The 22037-nt window shown below is 36.5% G+C and overlaps 2 protein-coding genes across 2 annotated transcripts in view; both read right to left on the reverse strand.

Annotated features, from left to right (window-relative positions):
- Positions 1-16558, reverse strand: part of LOC118798412 (NLR family CARD domain-containing protein 3-like) — a 77029-nt gene extending 60471 nt beyond the window's left edge. Inside the window, exon 1 of the mRNA XM_036557858.1 lies at positions 16493-16558. The gene's annotated coding sequence lies outside the window, so the exon portion shown is untranslated. The remainder of the gene's footprint in view (positions 1-16492) is intronic.
- Positions 14136-16235, reverse strand: LOC118797326 (NACHT, LRR and PYD domains-containing protein 3-like). Its single transcript, XM_036556656.1, has 3 exons — positions 16224-16235; positions 15419-15623; positions 14136-15195 (listed from the first exon to the last, which is right to left on the reverse strand). The coding sequence occupies exons 1-3, from the start codon at positions 16233-16235 to the stop codon at positions 14735-14737; spliced, it is 678 nt and encodes a 225-aa protein (XP_036412549.1). The 3' UTR covers positions 14136-14734.
- Positions 16559-22037: the final 5479 nt, after the last annotated feature.

The raw sequence follows: 22037 nt of genomic DNA on the forward strand, positions 1-22037 counted from the left end.
AGCAAACCTGAAAAGGAAGAAGAACATTGTCACTGTTAGCCATGTAAAAGAATACTTACCTCTAGAAGGTGTACAGATCTGATGACATGTTAGTTTTAAACATGGTGGTGAGTAATTGTCTAAATAATGTTTCATGTGTACTGAGCACCTACCCTTCGTGTTAATTGGCTTAACCTTGGGTGGGGTTAGTGGTTTAAATACACAGGAAGGTCAGCCTAACAGGGGAGGTTCGTTTTTGAAACAACAGTTTGGAAGGAAGTCTCTTCGGTCTCATGACCTCGAGACAACAAGTTCCTATGCTAAGGTTGAGCCAAGGCAAAGAGTGTGGACCAAGATAATGGGTGTTTGAGATCCTGAACATTTTTATCTTGTTATTTAATTGTTCTATGAGAGAACTCGTTTTCTTTTTCTTTTCTTCCAGTTTTTCTTTTTTTCCGTTTGTAATTTACTTAATAAATGTTGATATATTTGCACATACCTTTGGAGTAACCGTCCTTAATTTTGGTAGACCTAGGATTCCCAACTATCCACTCAACCAGGCATGAATCTGAGAATATCCAACATCACAATATACACTCAACGCCATTTCCAAAAAAGTTGGGACTCTGTGCAAAATGTAAATGAAAACAAAATGCAATAATGTGCATATCATGTAAACCCTGTTTTTCACTGAAAACAGTCAAAGACCACAAACATTAAAAGACTCAAAGAATCTGGAGAAATCTCTGTATGCAAGTGACAAGGCTGAAAACCAGGATTTGCTGGCTGTGTTCTTTGGGCCCTTAGGTGGCACTGCATTAAAAACAGACACGATTCTGTAGTGGAAATCACTGCATGGCTCCATATTAACAGAGTCCGGGTACTAAACTGACCTGTCACCACTGAAAATGTTTGGTGCATTACGTAATGAAAAATACAACAAATGAGAACTGTTGAGCAGCTGAAATCCTGTATCAAACAAGAATGGGAAAGCATTTCACTTTCAAAACTACAGCAGTGTCTCCTCAGTTCCCAAACACCTAATATATTGATACATTAATATAAAGCTGAATAACATTTGACAGTTTCCATATTTTAGCACCAGATAACACCCTCTTTTGACCCCTCCCTCAAACACACACACTTTCCCTCAGAATCAGCTTCCATGCTGGAGTGTATTTTCCTCTGTGTTTGGTAACACTTATAACTGAAGCTACTGATAATTTAATTAATTCTTTTCTCTTCCACTATTTTTTCAAACACTATTACAACCAATAAGAGCAGCAGAAGTTAAACTGGAATGTCATGATGATGATGTGTCAATTGTAAAGAGCTCACTAAGGTAACATAATCTAGTTCAGAAATTACTGCTAATGTTATTAGCATTTATGTTAGCCAAGAATAAATGTTTCTTTTCATACCCAACAGAGAAAAATATAAACTCTGTTTAATTTTACTCTCAATTCTATGTAAATATAAACATTTGTATGTTTATATGATTGACTGCAGAAAATCACTCTAATAAAGATAACTGGCAAGCAAGGTAGCTAACTAGTCAAATTAAATACTTTAAACTTTTAAGTACAAAATGACCAAAAAGACAATTAAATCCTTTATTATGTTTATTATGATGGCTCCAGCTGTCTCTCAAGCAGGTGGGAAATTAATTAGAACTAGAAACATAAGTTCTATTGGTTCCAGTTTGAGTCTGTTCTTGTTCTTGAAAGTAGTTTAAAAAAACACCCACCCTGTTATTAATTTCAAGTTATGTTTATTTTGTAAGTGGGTAAAAGGACACATTGTCAGGGATAATTAAAAAATGAATAACTGGCTCTAAATATAAGAGCCAGATACAACACCCACAGCTCTGTGAGCTCTGTTAGGACCTGAGAGAGAGAGAGCAGAGAGATTTAGCACTATGCTAACTGGAGGGCTGTAATCATCCATTACTTGTTAGCTACATTTGCCTCGTAGTCAGGGCTGGCCCTAGACTATAGGAAGCTGTAGGTAAGATTTTTATTATGATTTCTGGACTTATTTTAATCATAGCAGAAGCTGAAGCTGTTTTAAACAGAATGATTTCATTAAAATCTGTTTTACTCCATTTTCATTTTATTTTCATTTAAAAAATAATGGTCAAAAATGGTTAACAGTGTTGCAAATTTATGCAAAAAATAGGCTAAAAAAAATATAGCTATACTAACCACTATACCACCAACACACAGGTGGAAGAGTTTCCTGAAGATCACCAGACAGTCAGACAGAGACTAACGGCATCAGAACTAAGATACTAAGTTACTTTCTTTACTCTTTTATACTGTTTTATTCTGTCTGTTAAATGTGTTTACATGACTTCATGTGACAGTAGCTTAACTGAGGTTTAGAGTTTAAACCTGAATGAGTCATGTGGGTTCTTAAACTCCATTGCTGTAGTTTAAACCCAAATACTGTGTAATTTAAAATGACACATCTGCCACTAGATGGTGCCAGGTTTATCTTTAACTTCAACTTAGTTTTAGCTTTTACTGTAAAAACAAGCAAGATTACTGAAACTGAAGCTCAGACATTGTTATGTTCCTTAACTCAGGCCCGATTTCATCCTGCATAATGTTTTGCGGACTTGTGGTGTGTTTTAATTTAATGCTAGATTGGTTAATTCAAGAGTGTAATTGAGTTTGGCACACACTGAGATACCACACTCAAGTACGCTCTTAAAAAAGATGGTTCTTCAAGGGTTCTTTAGTGAAGGGAACGCTTCTATTTAGAACCATTTGTTCTCTATAGAATCATTTCATGCGGTTCTTCAGATTGTTTCATAATGTGTTTTAAGTGGTTCTATAGAGTAATGTTTTTGAAAATGGTTCTATTGTGACAATGCCAAGCTTGTAACAATAGAAGAAACATTTTGGGGTCGTTGTTGTATCCAAATCAGTTCCTCCTCAAATTCAAACTGATCAGGTACTCGTACATTCACTCACAGAAAACAGCGCCAAACAGCACTGGAATTACAGAAAGTGACGGTTAAAAAAAAGGTTGTTTGGCAGTGTGTATTCACCCAATCAGCTATGAGCAGAGCATAAAGTATTTATCAGTATTACAGTTTACTCTTTCCTAAAATTAAAAATAACGTTTATCATGAAATCTCAATTATTCTGTGTTTACTTCAGCATCATGAGACACAAAATAAATAAACAAATCAATAAAATAGCATGATTTCTTTCTGATTAAGAATGACTAGGCTCATAATAAACACTGCTATATTAGCTAACACAGACGTATTATTACTGTATTTGTTGTTTGTATGATACAGAGTGAACATGGTCTAAGTAATTAGTTATTAGGGAGACATTTTTACCCAGCAGAAATATCCAGATCTGTTTCTCCTGCCAAATACAGCTAAGAGAAGCTCCATAATTGACAATATACATGTGGATGAAATATATAGTCATATTAATTTATGATACACCAGCATTCATTACTTCAGAACTAATAAGATCAGTTAAATTATGAGCAACATTTACAGACGGTAACAAGCCCTGTCCAAGTCATATCCTCCTCCCAGAAACAGCAAAGATAAGCTCCATAATAGACATAATATTCTGATTAAATATTCAGTTACAAAAATAATAATTATTGTTATAATTATTAATAATCAATCATTACAATGATCAATCTGGAGCAGATCAGTGTTTAAATATTGGGAACATATATATCAACAGGCAAGGCATAGAAGCTTCATTATGAATGTTATTCATACACATTACATACCTGATTTAATAAAGCTACATTACAATTATTATTCCAGGACTTTACACCAGGTGTTTAATTAAGGGGAGCATTTATAGTCAGTTAAAGTGTCTTTTCCAAATCTGTTCCCCTCCTAATTGCAGCTAAGAGAAGCTCCAATATGGAGGATTAATATTCTAGAATTATCCTAGAAGCATATAGTTCTATTTATTAAGAATGTACTCATTTTTAATTTCAGTGATCAAGCTATCGTGTTACTTCTTATTTCTTTATTTTGTGTGTCACATGATGCAGAGATAAACACAGCAAAATTCAGATAAACACAATGCTGACTGCAACCTCATTAAAATACTGCCCAGGCTACTTAAACATCTCTTCGATTTTAAAATGATAAACACAGAATAAACACATTAATAATCACTAAAACTGAATTTACCGCACTGTATAATCACTACCTTTACAGCCTCGGCAGAATAAAGGCGGAGCCAGTCGCATCACAACACAGCCGGTTACCATGGAGACAGCCGCCGAAGCATTTCGGGAAATGTAGTTTTTCTACATTCACCCCAGCGTAAGTAGGGATTTGGGTTCCTCACAGTGAAATGTGGTTGATGCGGAGCTGCATGGAGCTGCTGAATCTGCAGCTGTAGAGAGAAAAATCCAACTGTGTCCAGCATCAAAAACCTACTGGACTAAATCAGAGTTTAATTTAGCTTTAACTGAAAGATGGAGCTGCTTCTTCAACACAGACTCAGCAGAACGTTCTGGGTGTTTTAGGTTCCTGAAGAGAGGTAAGATTACTGATATAGTGTTAGTTAATCTGCTATTTAGTTAGTCTGTTAATGAATTTCTTTGATGCAAATATCATTTTCTCATTGATCACGTGTCACTGTTTGTGTCTAACATGGTTCTGTAGTTCCTATAGAAATATAAGCCACATTTCGGTTAACTGTAGTGGATGTTAAACACAGAATAACCACCAGTCACTCATGTACTGTAAAAATCCTCCCTTTACACAGGAGATTTTTACAGATATGTAATGGTGGATATAAACCCCACCTTCATCTGCAGTTAAAGAGATTAATCCATCAATATTTTCTCAAAAAGTCAGTTATTATATCACAGTGTCCTGTGTGACAAGACTGACGGTGCTGTGACAGGACTGACTTTATGGAGTTTGTTGATGCAGGAAAAGTTTGTCTCTGTTCTTTAATTAATCATCACTATTTTAATTTCTAATTATGAATTTAATGTTAATGTAATATTAGACTAATATGGTAAAGTTTAGCCAAGGACATATAATAAGGACCTAATTCATTAGAATATGACTGACAACTGACACAGTCCAAACAAACTTTTATCTGTGAGCATAAAAAGTTTCAGATTTATTCAGATAATGTTTTACTGTGGCAGCATTTAATACATATTATATGCAGTGAAGGTAATAAAAGGGAACAAAGCCATTCATTTATAAGATCCTGTCACAAGGCTGTCTGGTCCTGTAACACAGGGCTGTGACAGGGCCTGATGGGACAGGACTGACGGTCAGCCATTCTAACTGACCCTGTTCAGCCTGTTAACATGCTAGCATCAAAACTGTCAGCATGCAAGCAGGAATTTCAGAACCTTTTTAGACATGTTCTAGATTTAGAACAGTTTCATTCTTTTCTGGGATATTTTAGTGTGACAGGGCCTGATCCATCAGCTCATCCTCATCAAAACAACATGGAAAAACAAGATTAAAATCCCACAATTCAATGAGAGAACACACCCTTGTCACTGTCACCTTGGTCTAATGATGTCACTTTCTCTGAGTCATAATCTTAAATGCAGACTGCACTTTTTTAGGTTGTGTTTTATGTAAACATGACAGGACATGATGAAAACACAGAGACAGTTGTAAAATACTATTTATTTGTACTATATGAACAACAACAAATTTAGGTTCATGTTTTTTTATACAAAAACAGGTTATCGTAATGAAACTATGAAAGAAGAAGCTCAAATTTGGCTGATGACGGTCTGTTTTTCAGGATTTGTAATTTTCTCTCTTTGTCAAATTCAAGTTAGCTTCACAGACAATTGTGTATTTAAGAAGAAAAAGGAAATTCTCCTATATTACATATGTACATATATAATGGTCTGTCTCTCTCTCTCTCTCTCTCTCTTTCTGTGTAGAGGTTATTCTATCTCACACAGACTCAGAGAGGAGTTATAAATATAGAATCCAGCGCAGAGCGGTTCAGTGAATGTGGTGGTGAATGTGCGTAAGTGGGTCAGTGTGTGTGTGTTAGGTGAGATAGTGTAGAAGGACAGAGTGCCGGACCCCCAGTCCAGATACACTCCTACTCTGCTGGGGGGGAGGTTCAGTGGAGCTCTTCTGCTCCACTGAACCTCCCAGTAACAGTGTTCAGTCAGACTCTCCACACTCAGAACCTGAGACCAGTAATCAAATCTGTCTGGATGATCTGGATACGATTGACAACAGCATCTGTATATACACACACACACACACACACACACACACACACACAGATTAGAAGAGTATAGGAACACAGTGTATATGTGAGTGTGTGTAATGTGTGTTTATAGTATTTGTATATAGAGTGGGCTATGTGTAGTGTGTGTGTGTGTGTGTGTGTGAGTTTGTATAGAGTGTACTGTGTGTGTGCATGATGTATATAGTGTATAGTATGTGAGTGTAATGTATGTGTGTGTGTGTGTGTGTGTGTGTGTGTTACATTTCTTCAGTCCCGGTTTCATCCTAATCTTCCCTCCATGATCCACCCTGAAGAACAAACATACACATTTACATTCATTAAACTTCATATCAAATCAAAGCTAAAATTAAAAAATAGATCATTACGGTATAAAACATCTTTCAGATCGTACAGTCAAGATAAAACTAAAATCACTGTTTATCATTAGGCCAATTATTATTATTATTATTATTATTATTTTTATTATTATTATTATTACAACCCCATTTCCAAAAAAGTTGGGTGCACAATGCACAATGTAAATAAAAAAAGGATGCAATGATGTGAAAATTGTGAAAGGAAAAATAAAGGGAAATACTACAAAGACAACAAATCAAATGTTGAAACTGAGATATTTTACTGTTTTTGAAAAGTATATGCCTGTTTTGAAATTCCCGTTCCAAAAAAGAAAAAAAGTTGCTGTAGTTTTGAAAGTGAAATGCTTTGTCATAATTGTTTGATACAGGACTTCAGCTGCTCAACAGTTCGGAGTCTCCTTTGTTATATTTTTCATTTCATAATGTGCCAAATATTTTCAGTGGTGACAGGTCTGGACTGCAAGCAGGCCAGTTTAGCACCTGGACTCTTTTAATACGGAGCCATGCTGTTGTAATACATGCAGAATGTGGTTTGACATTATCTTGCTGAAATAATCAAGCCCTTCCCTGAAAAAAACGTCGTCTAGATGGCAGCATGTGTTGCCAAAACATGTATATATCGTTCAGCATTAATGGTGCCTTCACAGATGTGCCACCATGCCATGTGCACTAATGCCTCCCTACACCATCATGAATACTGGCTTTTGAACTTTGCACTGATAACAAGCTGAGTGGTCTTTATCCCACAGGACACAGCGTCCTTGATTTCCAAAAAGAATTTCAAATGTTGATTCATCGGACCACAGGACACTTGTCCACTTCGCCTCAGTCCATTTTAAATGAGTTTGGGCCCAGAGAAAGTGGTAGTGTTTCTGGATCCTGTTCATATATGATTTCCTCTTTGTGTTTTAGAGTTTTAACTTGCACTTGTGGATGCAGTGATGAACTGTTTTTACAGACAGTGTTTTTCAGAAGTGTTCCTGAGTCCATGCAGTGATTTCCTCTAGAGAATCATGTCTGTTTTTAATGCAGTGCTGCATTGTGCCCAAAAGATCACAGCCAGCAAATACTGTTTTTTGGACTTGTCCCTTGCATACTGAGATTTCTTCGGATTCAGATTATCTGAATCTTTTAATAATATTATGTACTGTAGATGATGAAAAGCAACTGTTCTTTGTTATTTTATGCTGAAAAATGTTATTCTTGATTTGTTGCACTATTTGCTCGTGCAGTCTTTCACAGAGTGGTGAACCCCTCCTCATCTTTACTTCTGAAAGACTCTTTTGACTTTTTTGGAGCATGTTCAAAATGGCAAATATTTTTAAAAAATCAATTAAATGTCTCAGTTCTGATCAGTTTTCAACATTTGATATGTTATCTTTGCAGTATTTTCAATGAAGTATAGGCTTTAAATGATTTGCACAGCATCAACTTTTTTTTAGAAATTTTGTATGTTGTTGTATGATTTTTACTATTATTATTATTATTATTATTATTATTAGAGCTGGTATTACAGACTCTGTACTGAGTGCAGCAGTTATTATTATTATTATTATTATTATTATTTCATCATTTTTATTATTACTGTTATTACTATTATTATTAGAGCTGGTAATACAGTTTGTCTGTACTGAGAGCTGCAGTTATGAGTTGCCTCTGCTGTGAGATGCTGATAGACAGTCGTGGTTAATCACTACAAAAGGGAATAAAATGGAATGTCATGGTTGAGCATTACGTTCGTTTATGAAGCTGTTATTTCAGCTTTTCTTCAGAACACCAGTTTACAGAACACTTCTGCTCCAAATCATCGTCTTCACATTAATACAGTGAACTAGACATTAGATATTTAATAGCTTTAGCTCCATTATAAGTTTACAGAACACTCCAACTCCAAATCACCATCTTCATATTAATACAGTGAACAAACGTTAGATATTTAATAGCTTTAGTTCCATTACCAGTTTACAGAACACTGCTGCTCCAAATCACCATCTTCACATTAATACAGTGAAATAACGTTAGATATTAAAGAGCTTTAACTTCATTACCAGTTTACAGAACACTGCAGCTCCAAATTACCGTCTCCACATTAATACAGTGAACTAACGTTAGATATTTAAGCTTTTTAGCTCCATTACCAGTTTACAGAACACTGCTGCTCCAAATCACCATCTTCACATTAATACAGTGAAATAACGTTAGATATTTAAGTGCTTTAGCTCAATTACCAGTTCACAAAATGTCAGTTAGCCCTACATTGCTCCACTAGGCAATTTAGCTGTAGATCACACTGGTAGCCTAGTTAGCTCCAGTTTACAGTGCTATGCTAGTTCGTGCTACATCCTACTTTAGTGTAGTTATTTATAGTTTTTACTAGTAGCCCAGTTAGCGCTTGATCATACTGTTGTGCTCATTAGTGCTGCATCATACTTTAAGCTTAGTTCACTATAGATAGTTTTCTTTGGCTATGTATCTCACTGATTATCCCCAGACCACACTGCAAGGCTAGTTAACTCTAGATTACACTGGTAGCCCAGTAAGCCTACATCACATTGATAGGCTAGTTTTCTATAGATGACACTGCTAGGCTTATTAGCAAAACTGCAAACCTGAATGTTAGTACAGCTTCATTCAACAACATAATATAATAACAATAATATAATTTTACACAAACAAAACAAAACCCTAAATATGTGTTTCATTAATCATTTTAAAGTAATACTCCAGTTCAACGCTGCACTCAATACAACGCCATGTTGGAGCAGTACACGAGACATATAGTAGACGTGGCTACATGTCAGAAGACCTGTCACTCCAAATCATTTGTCTAGTAAACTGTGCAGGTGAACGCCCTTTTCTGAAACCCATCCCTTATAAAATGTGCCAAAATTCATGAATAAAACAAAGATTTCAGATTCAAAAGAGGGATTTCAGAAGCAAAAATATCAACAAAGCATAATATATATCAGACAAAACTAGCAAAACTACATTAAACATGTACATGAAAATGAGTGAAAATAATTAGTAACACTTCAAAACTGAGTTTGCCTTAACTCCTTTTTTTTGTTATTTTTTACCCTTTTGATATTTAATATTTCATTACTGTATTTGAAACTTTTGTCACAAAATTTACTACATAAAATCATTATAATGGATATAATCTAAATAAGTTAAACATCTTAAACAAAAGATATAAAGTTTATTCATAACTACAGGAAATAGAACATGTTATTCCTCATAAAGTATGGAGACTTTCTGGATTATTCTGTAATGTTTTCACTCTTTACTGTTTTATTGTTTATTCTTACCATGTGTATAATTAAATACATCTTTTTCAGACACATAGGCATGTTAATCTATACTTTTTATATGAATCAAAACTGCTCCTACTCAAGTAAAAGCTTGAAGGTAATGAAATTTGTCCATTTTGATAACATAATGGACTAAAACATTATAAACATTATAGAAAATCTACACAAAACGTACAGAAATCATTTGAACATGACAAAGTTCATATTCAATGCAAGAAGAATATATTAACATTTTGTCAAAATTTATTAACATGAAATTAGTTTAAATAAGTTAAATATCTAACTCAAATAAATACAATGAACAAAACAATTCAAAATAATATTTATACATTTAATTTATAATAAATTAATAACAAAATCAATATTTATAGTTCAAAGCTAAGAAACAGTTCAGATCAACTTCTGGTGTGTGTCACTTTTAGTTAAGCCAATTAAGTTAATATTCAGCTCAGTTCAGTCGTTCTGTAATAAGGTAAACTCAGCATTTACACTCAGATGTGTCTGTCAGGCTGGAGGTGTTTAACCCTGAAATGATCAAACTGTAAAACTGTAGTATGGCTGTGATCTTACAGATGTAGAGAATGTTTTACACCATCAGCAGCTCTACAGGCTGGAGAACACAGTTATTTACATTTACCACTTTAAATTAAACATGTTGTTATGAAATATATTTTTAGGTTAAAATAAAGGTTACTATTAATTACATTTAAGTTAATGTCACTTAACAAAAATTATTTGGTTTTCATTAAAAATAGAAATATCTTTCAAAAATAGCATTTTACTATCTTTATTTGATTGCTTTCAGACAAATATTAGCATTCATTTATTTGATTCATATATTTAATATTATTTATAAAATGTATTAATTTTATTATTATTATAAAACACATTATTATTATTCTTAATGTTATTATTATTAGTAGTAGTGATATAATAATGCTCAACACTATTGTTATCCCATTTATATTCTTCTGCTTATTATTATTCTTTCTTTTTCTCTACTAGATATTTGTTGTCTAACTCATCCCGCCGTTTTCAAAATATCGAAACCAGTCTATCTCTGCAATATTCAGTCTGATCAGGAATGGTGTGGTTATACAGCTTTTTGATCATACAGTTTTCATACAATCTTAAATTATGATTTTTTTCCTTAGGAATGAATGGGATTTCATGTCCAGCTACTGTCCTTCTGCTCAAGCGAAAGACACAGTTCACATATACTATCTCAGGGCTGCCCCCTGAGCACAAATTCAATGTTGTTCTGACTTTTTTATTGTATTCTCATCCCTCGTTCCTCCCTTTTACGTACATTTAAGTTTGGCCCACAAATAAGCCCTATACCTTCCTTTGACTGACGGCCACCAGACTGCATGTTCTCAACCAGGGCAAGCTCTAATCCACAGTTATACTGACCTGCGCTCCTCTATCTGTCAATTTTTCACCCCTCATTCCTCCAACAACACCCAACCACATGGCAACCCTTAAGCAACCACCTAGTAACAAGCTTCAGCTGCACAATCACACTGTATTTTCTTCAGGTAAATTCAGTGTTCTAGTGATTATTTATTATTATGATTATTATGATGATGATTATTATTATTGTTTTTGTTGTATTTAAATTCTCTTGGTTCTCGGTCCTCAATGATATAATACAGCCTGATGTTTCTGCTGATTTATTAATTATATTACGTTACTTTACCATCACTGTGTTAGTTAACAGTGAACTTGTTGACTGTATGTGTTATGAGCAGGAAAAACAACAACTTTAACTAATGTTGACATTAGATTGATCACTAATAAAGCTAATTAGGCTTGTAGCATAAATTGAGCAGCTACTGCAGCTAACACCATTATGGGTGGTCTCCTCCAAAACTACCGAGCACTGGAGCTCAGTGTCCTAATGCTGGTCATGTTCAGAGGAACAACAGTCCTCACCATGAAGACACACACATTACAGTCAGTAATGTACACATACATATATATGTATATTATACATACATACATATATACATATATATATATATGCATATTATATTATATGCATATGTATATATATTTATATATATATATATATATATATATTATATATATTATAGTTTATAGTATCTCACAAAAGTGAGTACACCCCTCACATTTCTGCAAATATTTTATTATATCTTTTCATGGGACAACACTATAGAAATGAAACTTGGGTATAACTTAAAGTAGTCAGTGTACAGCTTGTATAGCAGTATAGATTGAAAGTCCTCTGAAAGTAACTCAACACACAGCCATTAATGTCTAAATAGCTGGCAACACACGTGAGTATACCTCACAGTGAACATGTCCAAATTGTGCTCAGAGTGTCAATGTTTTGTGTGGGGTCGTTATTGAGTTGGAAAACTGCCATGCAGCGCAGTTTCCGAAGGGAGGGGGTCATGCTCTGCTTCAGAATGTCACAGCACATGTTGGAATTCATGTTTCCCTCAATGAACCGCAGCTCCCCAGTGCCGGCAGCACTCATGCAGCTCCAGACCATGATGCTACCACCACCACGCTTGACTGTAGGCAAGAGTCTTGGTACTCCTCACCAGGGAGCCACCACACATGCTGGACACCATCTGAGCCAAACAAGTTTATCTTGGTCTCGTCAGACCACAGGACATAGTTCCAGTATTCCATATTCTTGGACTGCTTGTCTTCAACAAACTGTTTCCGGGCTTTCTTGTGCATCAGCTTCAGAAGAGGCTTCCTTCTGGGACAAGGGCCATGCAGACCGAGTTGATGCATTGTGCGGCATATGGTCTGAGGACTTTGCAGCAATGCTGGCAGCACTCATGCACCTATTTTTTGAAGCCCACCTCCGGATATGATGCTGAACACATGGACTCAACTTCTTTGGTCGACACTGGCAAGGCCTGTTCTGAGTGGAACCTGTCCTGGAAAACCACTGTATGACCTTGGCCACCATGCTATAGCTCAGTATCAGGGTGTTAGCAATCTTCTTATAGACTAGGCCATCTTTGTGGAGAGCAACAACTTTATTTCTCACATCCTCAGAGAGTTCTTTGCCATGAGGTGCCATGTTGAATATCCAGTGGCCAGTATGAGCAAATTTTACCCAAAACATCAAATTTAACAGCCCTGCTGCCCATTCACACCTAGAACCTTGTAACTCTAACGAGTCACATGACACCAGGGAGGGACAACAACACAATTGGGCACAATTTGGACATGTTCACTGTGAGGTGTACTTAACTGTGTTGCCAGCTATTTAGACATTAATGGCTGTTGAGTTCTTTTCAGAGGACAGGAAGTCTCTACTGCTATACAAGCTGTACACTGACTACTTTAAGTTATATTCAAGTTTCATTTCTATAGTGTTGTCCCATGAAAAGATACAATAAAATATTTAAATGTGAGGGGTGTACTCACTTTTGTGAGATACTGTGTATATATATTTATAGATACATGCACACATGAATGCACAACAGCAGTCAGTCTGTGTATAGAAATATTAAGTAAGTAACTCACTGTAGTTTCTCCAGTGTGCAATGTGGATCTCCTGTAATAGATTAGAGAGCAGCTTCACTCCAGACTCTCCTGGGTGATTTTAAGTCAGATCCAGTTCTCTTAGGTGGGTGGAGTTTGATTTCAGAGCTGAAGCCAGAGAAAAAGATTGTAACTCTTAATGTGTGCGCACTCACTCAAAACAAATCTCAGTTCATCCACTAATAAAGGCTGCATTAAGATTCCTTTACACATTAATGGAAACACAGTAACACACAGAAAACTTCAGTTCCACTTGCTGATCCATTTTAATGACCAACATGGACATAAACACTGCTGACATCTACTGTTGCTGTATGAGAGTTTGAGTACACTCTGTATCTTAGGGCATGAAATATTATTATGTTTAGGACTTAACAAGTAGAGCCAAGCGCTCATATTAAATGAAATATATGTTGGCTGTTAGATTATGAGCATTTTAATATTTAACTATAGAAATTCATAGCTTGAATGAAATGTACAATTATTAAATGACAATCAAGGAAAATGTACATTTATTAAATTACAGTAACAGAAAAATGTCATGTAAGAAGGTGGGAAAAATACCAATATCTAAAAGTAGACTGCACTAACCCTGATTACATTAAATAAAGTACATTATAATATTTATGACTGAAAATACTTCTGGATGCTTTGACCACTGGCAGCAGCCTCAGAAGACATTCCTCTGATGGATCATATTATTCCTCAGGTCAAACTCATCCAGCTCCTCTTCTGAGTTCAGCAACACAAACGCCACAGCTGACTAGTCTGCTGAGGATCACTGTCACATTTCCTATGGTACTTTTGGTTCTTGTGTTTGATCTGAAAGATCAGGAAGTGGGTGAACATTTGAGTCAGAGTCTTGGGGGTCTCTCCACTCTCTGCTCCACCCAACACTCTCTCTAGAACAGTGGCTGCAATCCAGCAGAAGACTGGGATGTGGCACATGATGTAGAAGCTTCTTGAGGACTTCATGTGAGAGATGATTTTATTGGCCAGGCTCTGGTCACTGATTCTCTTCCTGAAGTACTCCTCTTTCTGAGGGACACTGAACCCTCGTACCTCTGTTACCTGGTCAACACACTCAGGAGGGATCTGACTGGTTGGCTGCTGTTGGGCGAGTAGTTATCCAGAGGAGAGCAGAGGGAAGCAGATTCCCTCTTGATGAGGTTTGTCAGCAGCACATCCACTGAGGCTGACTGTGTTACATCAAATAAGCTCTCATTGTTCTGGAAATCTAGAGGAAGTCGACACTCATCCAGACCATCAAAGATGAACAGGACTTTGTAGTGATGATAGTCTGTTGGTTTTAGTTCTTTTGTGTCTGAGAAAAAAAAATATGAAGCAGATCCACCAGACTGAGTTTTTTCTCCTTCATCAAGTTCAGCTCTCTAAAAGGAAGTGGAAATATGAAGAGGACGTCCTGATTTGCTTTTCCTTCAGCCCAGTCCAGAATGAACTTCTGCACAGAGACTGTTTTTCCAATTCCAGCAACTCCTTTAGTCAGCACAGCTCTGATGGAATTATCTTTAAAGAGGTCATTACATTTGATGGGTTTCTCCTGTGTTGCTGGTCTTCTGGATGCTGTTTCAATCTGTCTAACTTCATGTTCATTATTGACCTCTCCACTCCCTCCCTCTGTGACATAGAGCTCTGTGTAGATCTCATTCAGAAGTGTTGAGGTTCCAGAATTTGAGATTCCTTCATTAATTTTCTGGAATTTTTCCTTCAGTGTTGATTTCAGCTTTCGATGACAAGGAGGAGGCAGTTCTGATAAAAAATAGGAAGCAATAACAATAACAAGACAATTGAAATATGAACACTTAGTTTCAGCATTGATACAAACACACTGTGACACATTATAGTAATATCACACAAAACAGCGAAACCTTATAGTTCTGTGATGAGTATTATTAATATTACATTATGCTGATCATTTAAACTCTTAATATTAATTAATATGATGAATAATCACATGAGCCTGATGTCTTACTGGTCAGTAGTGTGTTAGCGAGGTCAGTCTGGTTCATGTTCTTCAGGACGGTCAGTGTGATCTTCAGCGCCCCCTCTCTAACACTGCTCTGATCCTCCCCATCCTCCACCTCTCTCTCAGAGCATGCTGGGTAATCCACACTCAGTAGCTTCACAAACCTCTTCAGCTGTTTCTTCACCAGAGAGATGACTTTGTGCTCCAGCTCCTGATTAAGGAGACAAAGCTACAGATATTATTATTGTTATGATTATTATGATTATTATTATTGTTGTTGTTTATCTTGTTATTGTTGTTTTTATTGAGTAAACAGCATGATAGTTAGAAGTATCAATTTTTATCTTATGCAATTTATTTTTAGCATGAAACACTTTTAGAGCCCCATTTATGGTGGAAAGTTAAATTATGATTCATATTGTCTCAAATGATATGAGAAACCCAGAATCACTGCTTATTACCACCAGTTAAACCAGATTTTACCCAAATCTCTGATACAAAATAAAAGTAAACAACAGTTTTTTTCTGAAATAACAAAACTGCTCTAAACTGAGACAACAATTACACTGAAAACTCAATTTACAAATATTTGTTGTCTTTCTACAAATGATACACATGTAATTCATGCAACACAATCACACACACACACACACACACACACACACATTGACCAGTCACTCTTCATGGACACACAGCTGGGTTCAGATGAGTCAGATCTCCGACCCTGAACCAGTCTAGAACACAACCAATATCAGACATGATCTACAAACATTCCTGCATGTTGGTGTAGATGAGAACATACAGTCTTTACCCCAAATCCCATGATTCTCTCACCTCTCAGCTTTCTGTGAGTTCTCAGAGAAGCTTATTTTGGAGGTCATGGCTCCACCTTCAGATTAGACCTAATCCTGTAAACACACACACAGAAGTAGTGAAGTCTACATGTTAATCTGAAAGCTGTTCTCTGAAATATAGTTCTGTCTCTGAGTTCCACAGTGATGTTCTGCTCTCTCTGTGTCTGAAATGTCTTTAATCATCAAGTCAGAAAGTAAATTCTGTGCGTTGATCTTCAGTAATTACCTCTGAGCTTTTCTCTCTCTGTTTATGATCTTCTCTTCACTAAACAGAAGCTGCTGAAGGTTTCACTTCCACTGTAAACTGGTTTGGACTGGATCATTTGCCCATAACAGGAGGAAGTACTGGAAGGTGTTTTACTTAAGTCAAAACTTTTATATGTAAAGTCTGTTTGACAGACCTCATTTAAACTTAGGGTAGGCTAGCAGGCTACAGTTGCTAATTAGCTAGCCTGCCATTATCAGTTTGAGGAACTGAGTTTGAAGCAGTACTTCGGAAAACATCCACCTTTAACTGCTCAATCAAAAACGTGGCTCCTAGCTAACTTTTAATGTTAGCATCACGGTTCTGCTGTGACATTTGAAAAAGCAGAAAGCTGCTTTATGTTAGCCAGGCAATCTAGTTTGGTTAGCAATAGCTTCTAGCCAGCATAGCTAGCTTAATATAAAGAGAGTCTATAAAATTCATACTACATATAAAGTTCTTCTCTCTTTTGAAGAGAATATTACAGAAACTGCTGGCATGTTGTACAAAGACACAGAGACTGCTTGATGTGAGAAGCTGCAGTAAAAACAAGGCTAACCCACAAATACAACATTTTAGCTCTGTTTAAAGTTAAATCGATGCTTCCGTCCCTTATTCTCACTGTTTGTCACAACAGTGCAGGAAAACTAACATATGTCTGTTGTAGCTCAGTATTTGAGCATTATAGTTCACTACTATAACATTTTGTCATCACTTCTGCAGCAGTTATATGGAGAGGAAGTGAGTTTTACCCGTGCAATAATAATAATAATAATTAAAATAAAAAAACAATTACATTATGTGTGCAATAACTCAATAATTTGAACTGCTTTATACAATATGTTTTTTTATATTTATTATCACAGCCACTGCCACTTTTCTGTATTCATAAGAATTTAAACATATATATATATTGCAAATTTCTCTTTTTTGTTTAAAATTATTATGAGACTGTTTATTCTTTTACATAAATGGTTGCAACTGTAATAACTGCAATTTCCCTCTGGGATCAATAAAGTATTCTGATTCTGATTCTACTGCTTAAACCAGAAGTAATCACGAATCTTGTGAAAAGGGCCCATTGATTAATTTCATCATTCCATTATAGAATGACTTACCACCATCAGTGAACTAAACCAACATTCACTCAGACGTGGACAGAGACACACATTTTTCCCAGACTGGTTCAGCTGTTTGTTGCAGACCTGAGTACAGGTGGAGTGTTCACACCTGTGAAAATGGAGTGAACTAAACTAAAAGTGTAATAAGTCCTCACTAAACACTGCAGGTGTGAAAGTGCCCTGAGAAACTTCTCCAACTCTGGCTAACTGCCTGCATCGAGCACCTGCAGCTGTGTTGTCTTAAAGCGTTATATTGGACTAATATGATGACATTTTTATTTGTACATCTCTATTAATATTAATATTGATTAGAATTTAAAAACTTTGATTCCTCAATTCTTGCTTCACACGCCCATGGAGGTCCTTGGCTCAGAGGTTGAGACCCCCTGCTCTGTATGATCCACTGATTATGTCAAAATAAAGTCAAGATTCAGGTAGCATTTCACCCCCCAACACACACACCTTCCAAAAACACATACTGCATTAGATGGTGTATGAGTGAATGCTATAATGTTTCAATATAGATTTGTAGATTTTTATTGGTATAGAAATAAAGGAGCTGCATTAGCCAGAAATCAAACCCAGGTCGGATGCTTTGACGATAGCTATGCTAACCACTTTACCACTAACACACTGGTGTGGGTCCTGAAGCTCAGCAGACGGTCAGATAGACTTACAGCATCGGAATTTAGTTAGTAACTGTCTTTACTCTTTTTTAGTGTTTTATTCTGTCCATTGTGGTTAGCCTGACAGCATGTATGGACATTTTATGTGTTTTTTTGACCATGTTATGCTAATATTTTTAAGTTAAAGGTTAGTGTTAAGATCCTCGAATTGTACAGAAATAAAAAAACAGGCACTTTATTACTTTTAAAAAGATGAACTGAACTTTGTTCAAGGAAGGTGCCAGAGGTGTAGAGTTTTTGTTGGTGTTTATTTTATAGATTTAAAAGAGCTGCGTTGGCCAGGGAATCGAACCCTGGGTCAACTGCTTGGAAGGCAGCTATGCTAACCACTAGAGCACCAATGCTGCAGAACATCTGGAGGAGAAAAGCCCCACAATCCAGACAGAACCATCTACTGCATTCCATACAAACTCACTAACTGAATAAACACACTCTAGTGGCTGATCCAGGTACTGCACTAATCCTGCACTGATCAACCCACAGGTAATGTTACAGTGATATTGGAGTGAATGATACAGTTATACAATACATACCACTGTAGATGCTGTAGGAGTGAATGGTACAGTTATACAATACATACCACAGTAGATGCTGTAGGATTCAAACCCAGGTCAGCTGCTTTGATGACAGCTAACCCCAACCACTATACCACCAACACACTGGTGTGGATCCTGAAGCTCAGCAGACGGTCAGACAGAGACTTACAGCATCAGAAATAAATTAGTAACTTTCTCTTCTCTTCTCTTGTGTTTTATTCTGTCCATTACATGTGTTTATGTGACTTCATCTGATAAAATCAGTCTATGCCTTTGTTTACAAGCGTCTTTGTTACTGTGCCTTTCAAGCTCATTAATATTAATGAGCTCTGTCCTGATTGGCCTATTGAGAAAACTTTATCTGCATTTAATATCATAATATTGTACATTTTCCAGAGTTCCTAGACCTTTGTTTCCCCATGAAACATGTTTATGTGGTTTCATGTATGTAAAACTAAACAGATTTAAACATTTTGGGGTTGTTACTGTGTCATTAGCTTAGCAGCAGGTTAGTCTCTGTTTAACTCAGGTTTGGCCAAATCAGTAACTTCAGAATCTGTGTGTTTAACTAAACCTGTTTGATCTGACAAAACAAGCACGACTCTACCTGATAAACTTCAGCTAAACCAGATATGCTGTCAGATTATGTGATATTCAGCCAAACTACAACAAAACACTACATAAAAAAGTTATTTGACTAAATAAAAGCTTTCAAATTTGTCAATCAATGCATTAAACTGTCATTTCAACACAACCTGTAACTGCACACAAAAATCCTGAAATTTCACACTATATATTAAAAAAATTGAACATTTTTTAAAAATCTTATTAAAAAGGACATGACGTGTATTTTTATAACTGTATATACACTACATTTTCAAAAGGATTCACTCGCCCATCCAAATCATTGAATTCAGGTGTTCCAATCACTTCCATGGCCAGAGGTGTATAAAACCAAGCACCTAGGCATGCAGACTGCTTCTACAAACATTGTGAAAGCATGGGTCGCTCTCAGGAGCTCAGTGAATTCCAGTGTGGTACCGTGATAGGATGCCACCTGTGCAACAAGTCCAGTCATGAAATTTCCTCACTACTAAATATTCCACAGTCAACTGTCAGTGGTATTATAACAAAGTGGAAGTGATTGGGAACGACAGCAACTCTGTAAAATGACAGAACGGGGTCAACGGATGCTGAGGCACATAGTGCGCAGAGGTCGCCAACTTTCTGCAGAGTCAATCACTACAGACCTCCAAACTTCATGTGGCCTTCAGATTAGCTTAAGAACAGCGTAAAGAGCTTCATGGAATGGGTTTCCATGGCCAAGCAGCTGCATCCAAGCCTTACATCACCAAGCACAATGCAAAGTGTCGAATGCAGTGGTGTAAAACGCCGCCACTGGACTCTAGAGCAGTAAAGACGTGTTCTCTGGAGTGACGAATCACGCTTCTCCGTCTGGCTATCCAATAGATGAGTCTGGGTTTGGCGGTTGCCAGGAGAACGGTACTTGTCTGACTGCATTGTGCCAAGTGTAAAGTTTGGTGGAGGGGGATTATGGTGTGGGGTTGTCCTGACCTCAACCTGTTAGAACACCTTTGGGATGAATTAGAGCGGAGACTGCGAGCCAGGCCTTCTCGTCCAACATCAGTGTCTGACCTCACAAATGCACTTCTGGAAGAAGGTCAAAAATTCCCATAAACACACTCCTAACCCTTGTGGAGAGCCTTCCCAGAGGAGTTGAAGCTGTTATAGCTGCAAAGGGTGGGCAGACATAATATTAAACCATATGGATTAAGAATGGGTTGTCACTTAAGTTCATATGTGTGTGAAGGCAGACGAGCGAATACTTTTGGCAGTATAGTGTATGATATTTACGTTCACTGACTGTGATGTCAGCAGAGAATAAAACACAGACGGCCGTAATTCTGCAGTGAGAAGGGCTCTTTGGAACACACTGGCAGAAAAGGCCCATAATGCATAACTGGAGTTTAAACAGTGTCCACTCACTGTCCACTCTATTAGACACTCCTACCTTGTCAGTCCACCTTGTAGATGTAAAGTCAGAGTTGATAGCTCATCTGCTGCTGCACAGTTTGTGTTGGTCATCCTCTAAATGATGATTAGTCAGTAAATAAGCAAGAATTAAACAAACATCTGCAGTAAGTCAGTGTTAGAGATTTTCTCTTTGATTTATGTCTCTCTCTCTGTGTCTGTCTCTCTCTCTCTGTCTGTCGCTCTCTCTCTCTCTGTCTCTCTCTCTCTCTGTCTCTGTCTCTCTGTTTCTGTGTCTCTCTCTGTCTGTCCGTCTATCTCTCTCTGTCTGTCTCTCTCTCTTCCTCTCTCTCTCTCTCTCCATTGCATCTTTACTGTCGTTCTCCTACTGACTATAAACTGACTGATAAAGTTCAATGTAAAGTCTCCTCCTCTTCTTTAACTCCTCTCCCTTTAACCCCGCCTCTCTTTCTCTCTCTCTGTCTCTCTCTCTCTATATATGCTTTATTGGCATGATAGGATATAAGACCTATGTTGCCAAAGCTGCAAATACAAGTTAAATTTAATTATTATTAAAATATAAATGAATAGGAAATAATAATAATAATAATAATAATAATAATAATAACAATAATAATAATAAAATTAATTAAATAAAAGTGCATATGGATAAGTAGTTTAAACAAACTATAAAATCTGAAATATAAATATGGTAATACATATAGGCATAGACTAAATAGGGACATGCCAAAAGCAATAAAATAAAAATAAAATAAAATAAAATAAAATACTACCATTACTACTATTAATAATAATAAAATAAAACAAGGTACATTTGAAAAATGTAATACATTTTGAACATCAGGAATTAGAAATATTAATTACATAACTGAAGATGTGCTCTCTCTGTCTCTCTCTGTCTATCTCTCTCTCTCACTCTCTCTCTGTCTGTCTCTCTCTCTCTCTCTCTCTCTCTCTCTTTCTGTCTGTCTGTCTGTCTCTCTCTCGCTGTCTCTCTTTCTCTCTCTCTGTCTCTCTCTGTCTGTCTCTCTCTGTCTGTCTGTCTGTCCCTCTCTCTCCCTCTCTCTCTCTCTCCATTGCGTCTTTACTGTGGTTCACCTACTGACTGTAAACTAACTGATAAAGTTCAGTGTAAAGTCTCCTCCTCCTATTTAACTCCTCCCCCTCCCTC

Source organism: Colossoma macropomum, unplaced genomic scaffold (genome assembly GCF_904425465.1).
Source record: "Colossoma macropomum unplaced genomic scaffold, Colossoma_macropomum, whole genome shotgun sequence".
NCBI lineage: Eukaryota > Metazoa > Chordata > Actinopteri > Characiformes > Serrasalmidae > Colossoma > Colossoma macropomum.

Bases quoted from the DNA above. Each gene is read 5' to 3' on its own strand.
- LOC118797326 (XM_036556656.1), bottom strand. The intron at 15,196-15,418 runs GTAAGACATCAG...ATTTTTTATCAG, and splicing joins CGCTAACACACTACTGACCA to AACTGCCTCCTCCTTGTCAT.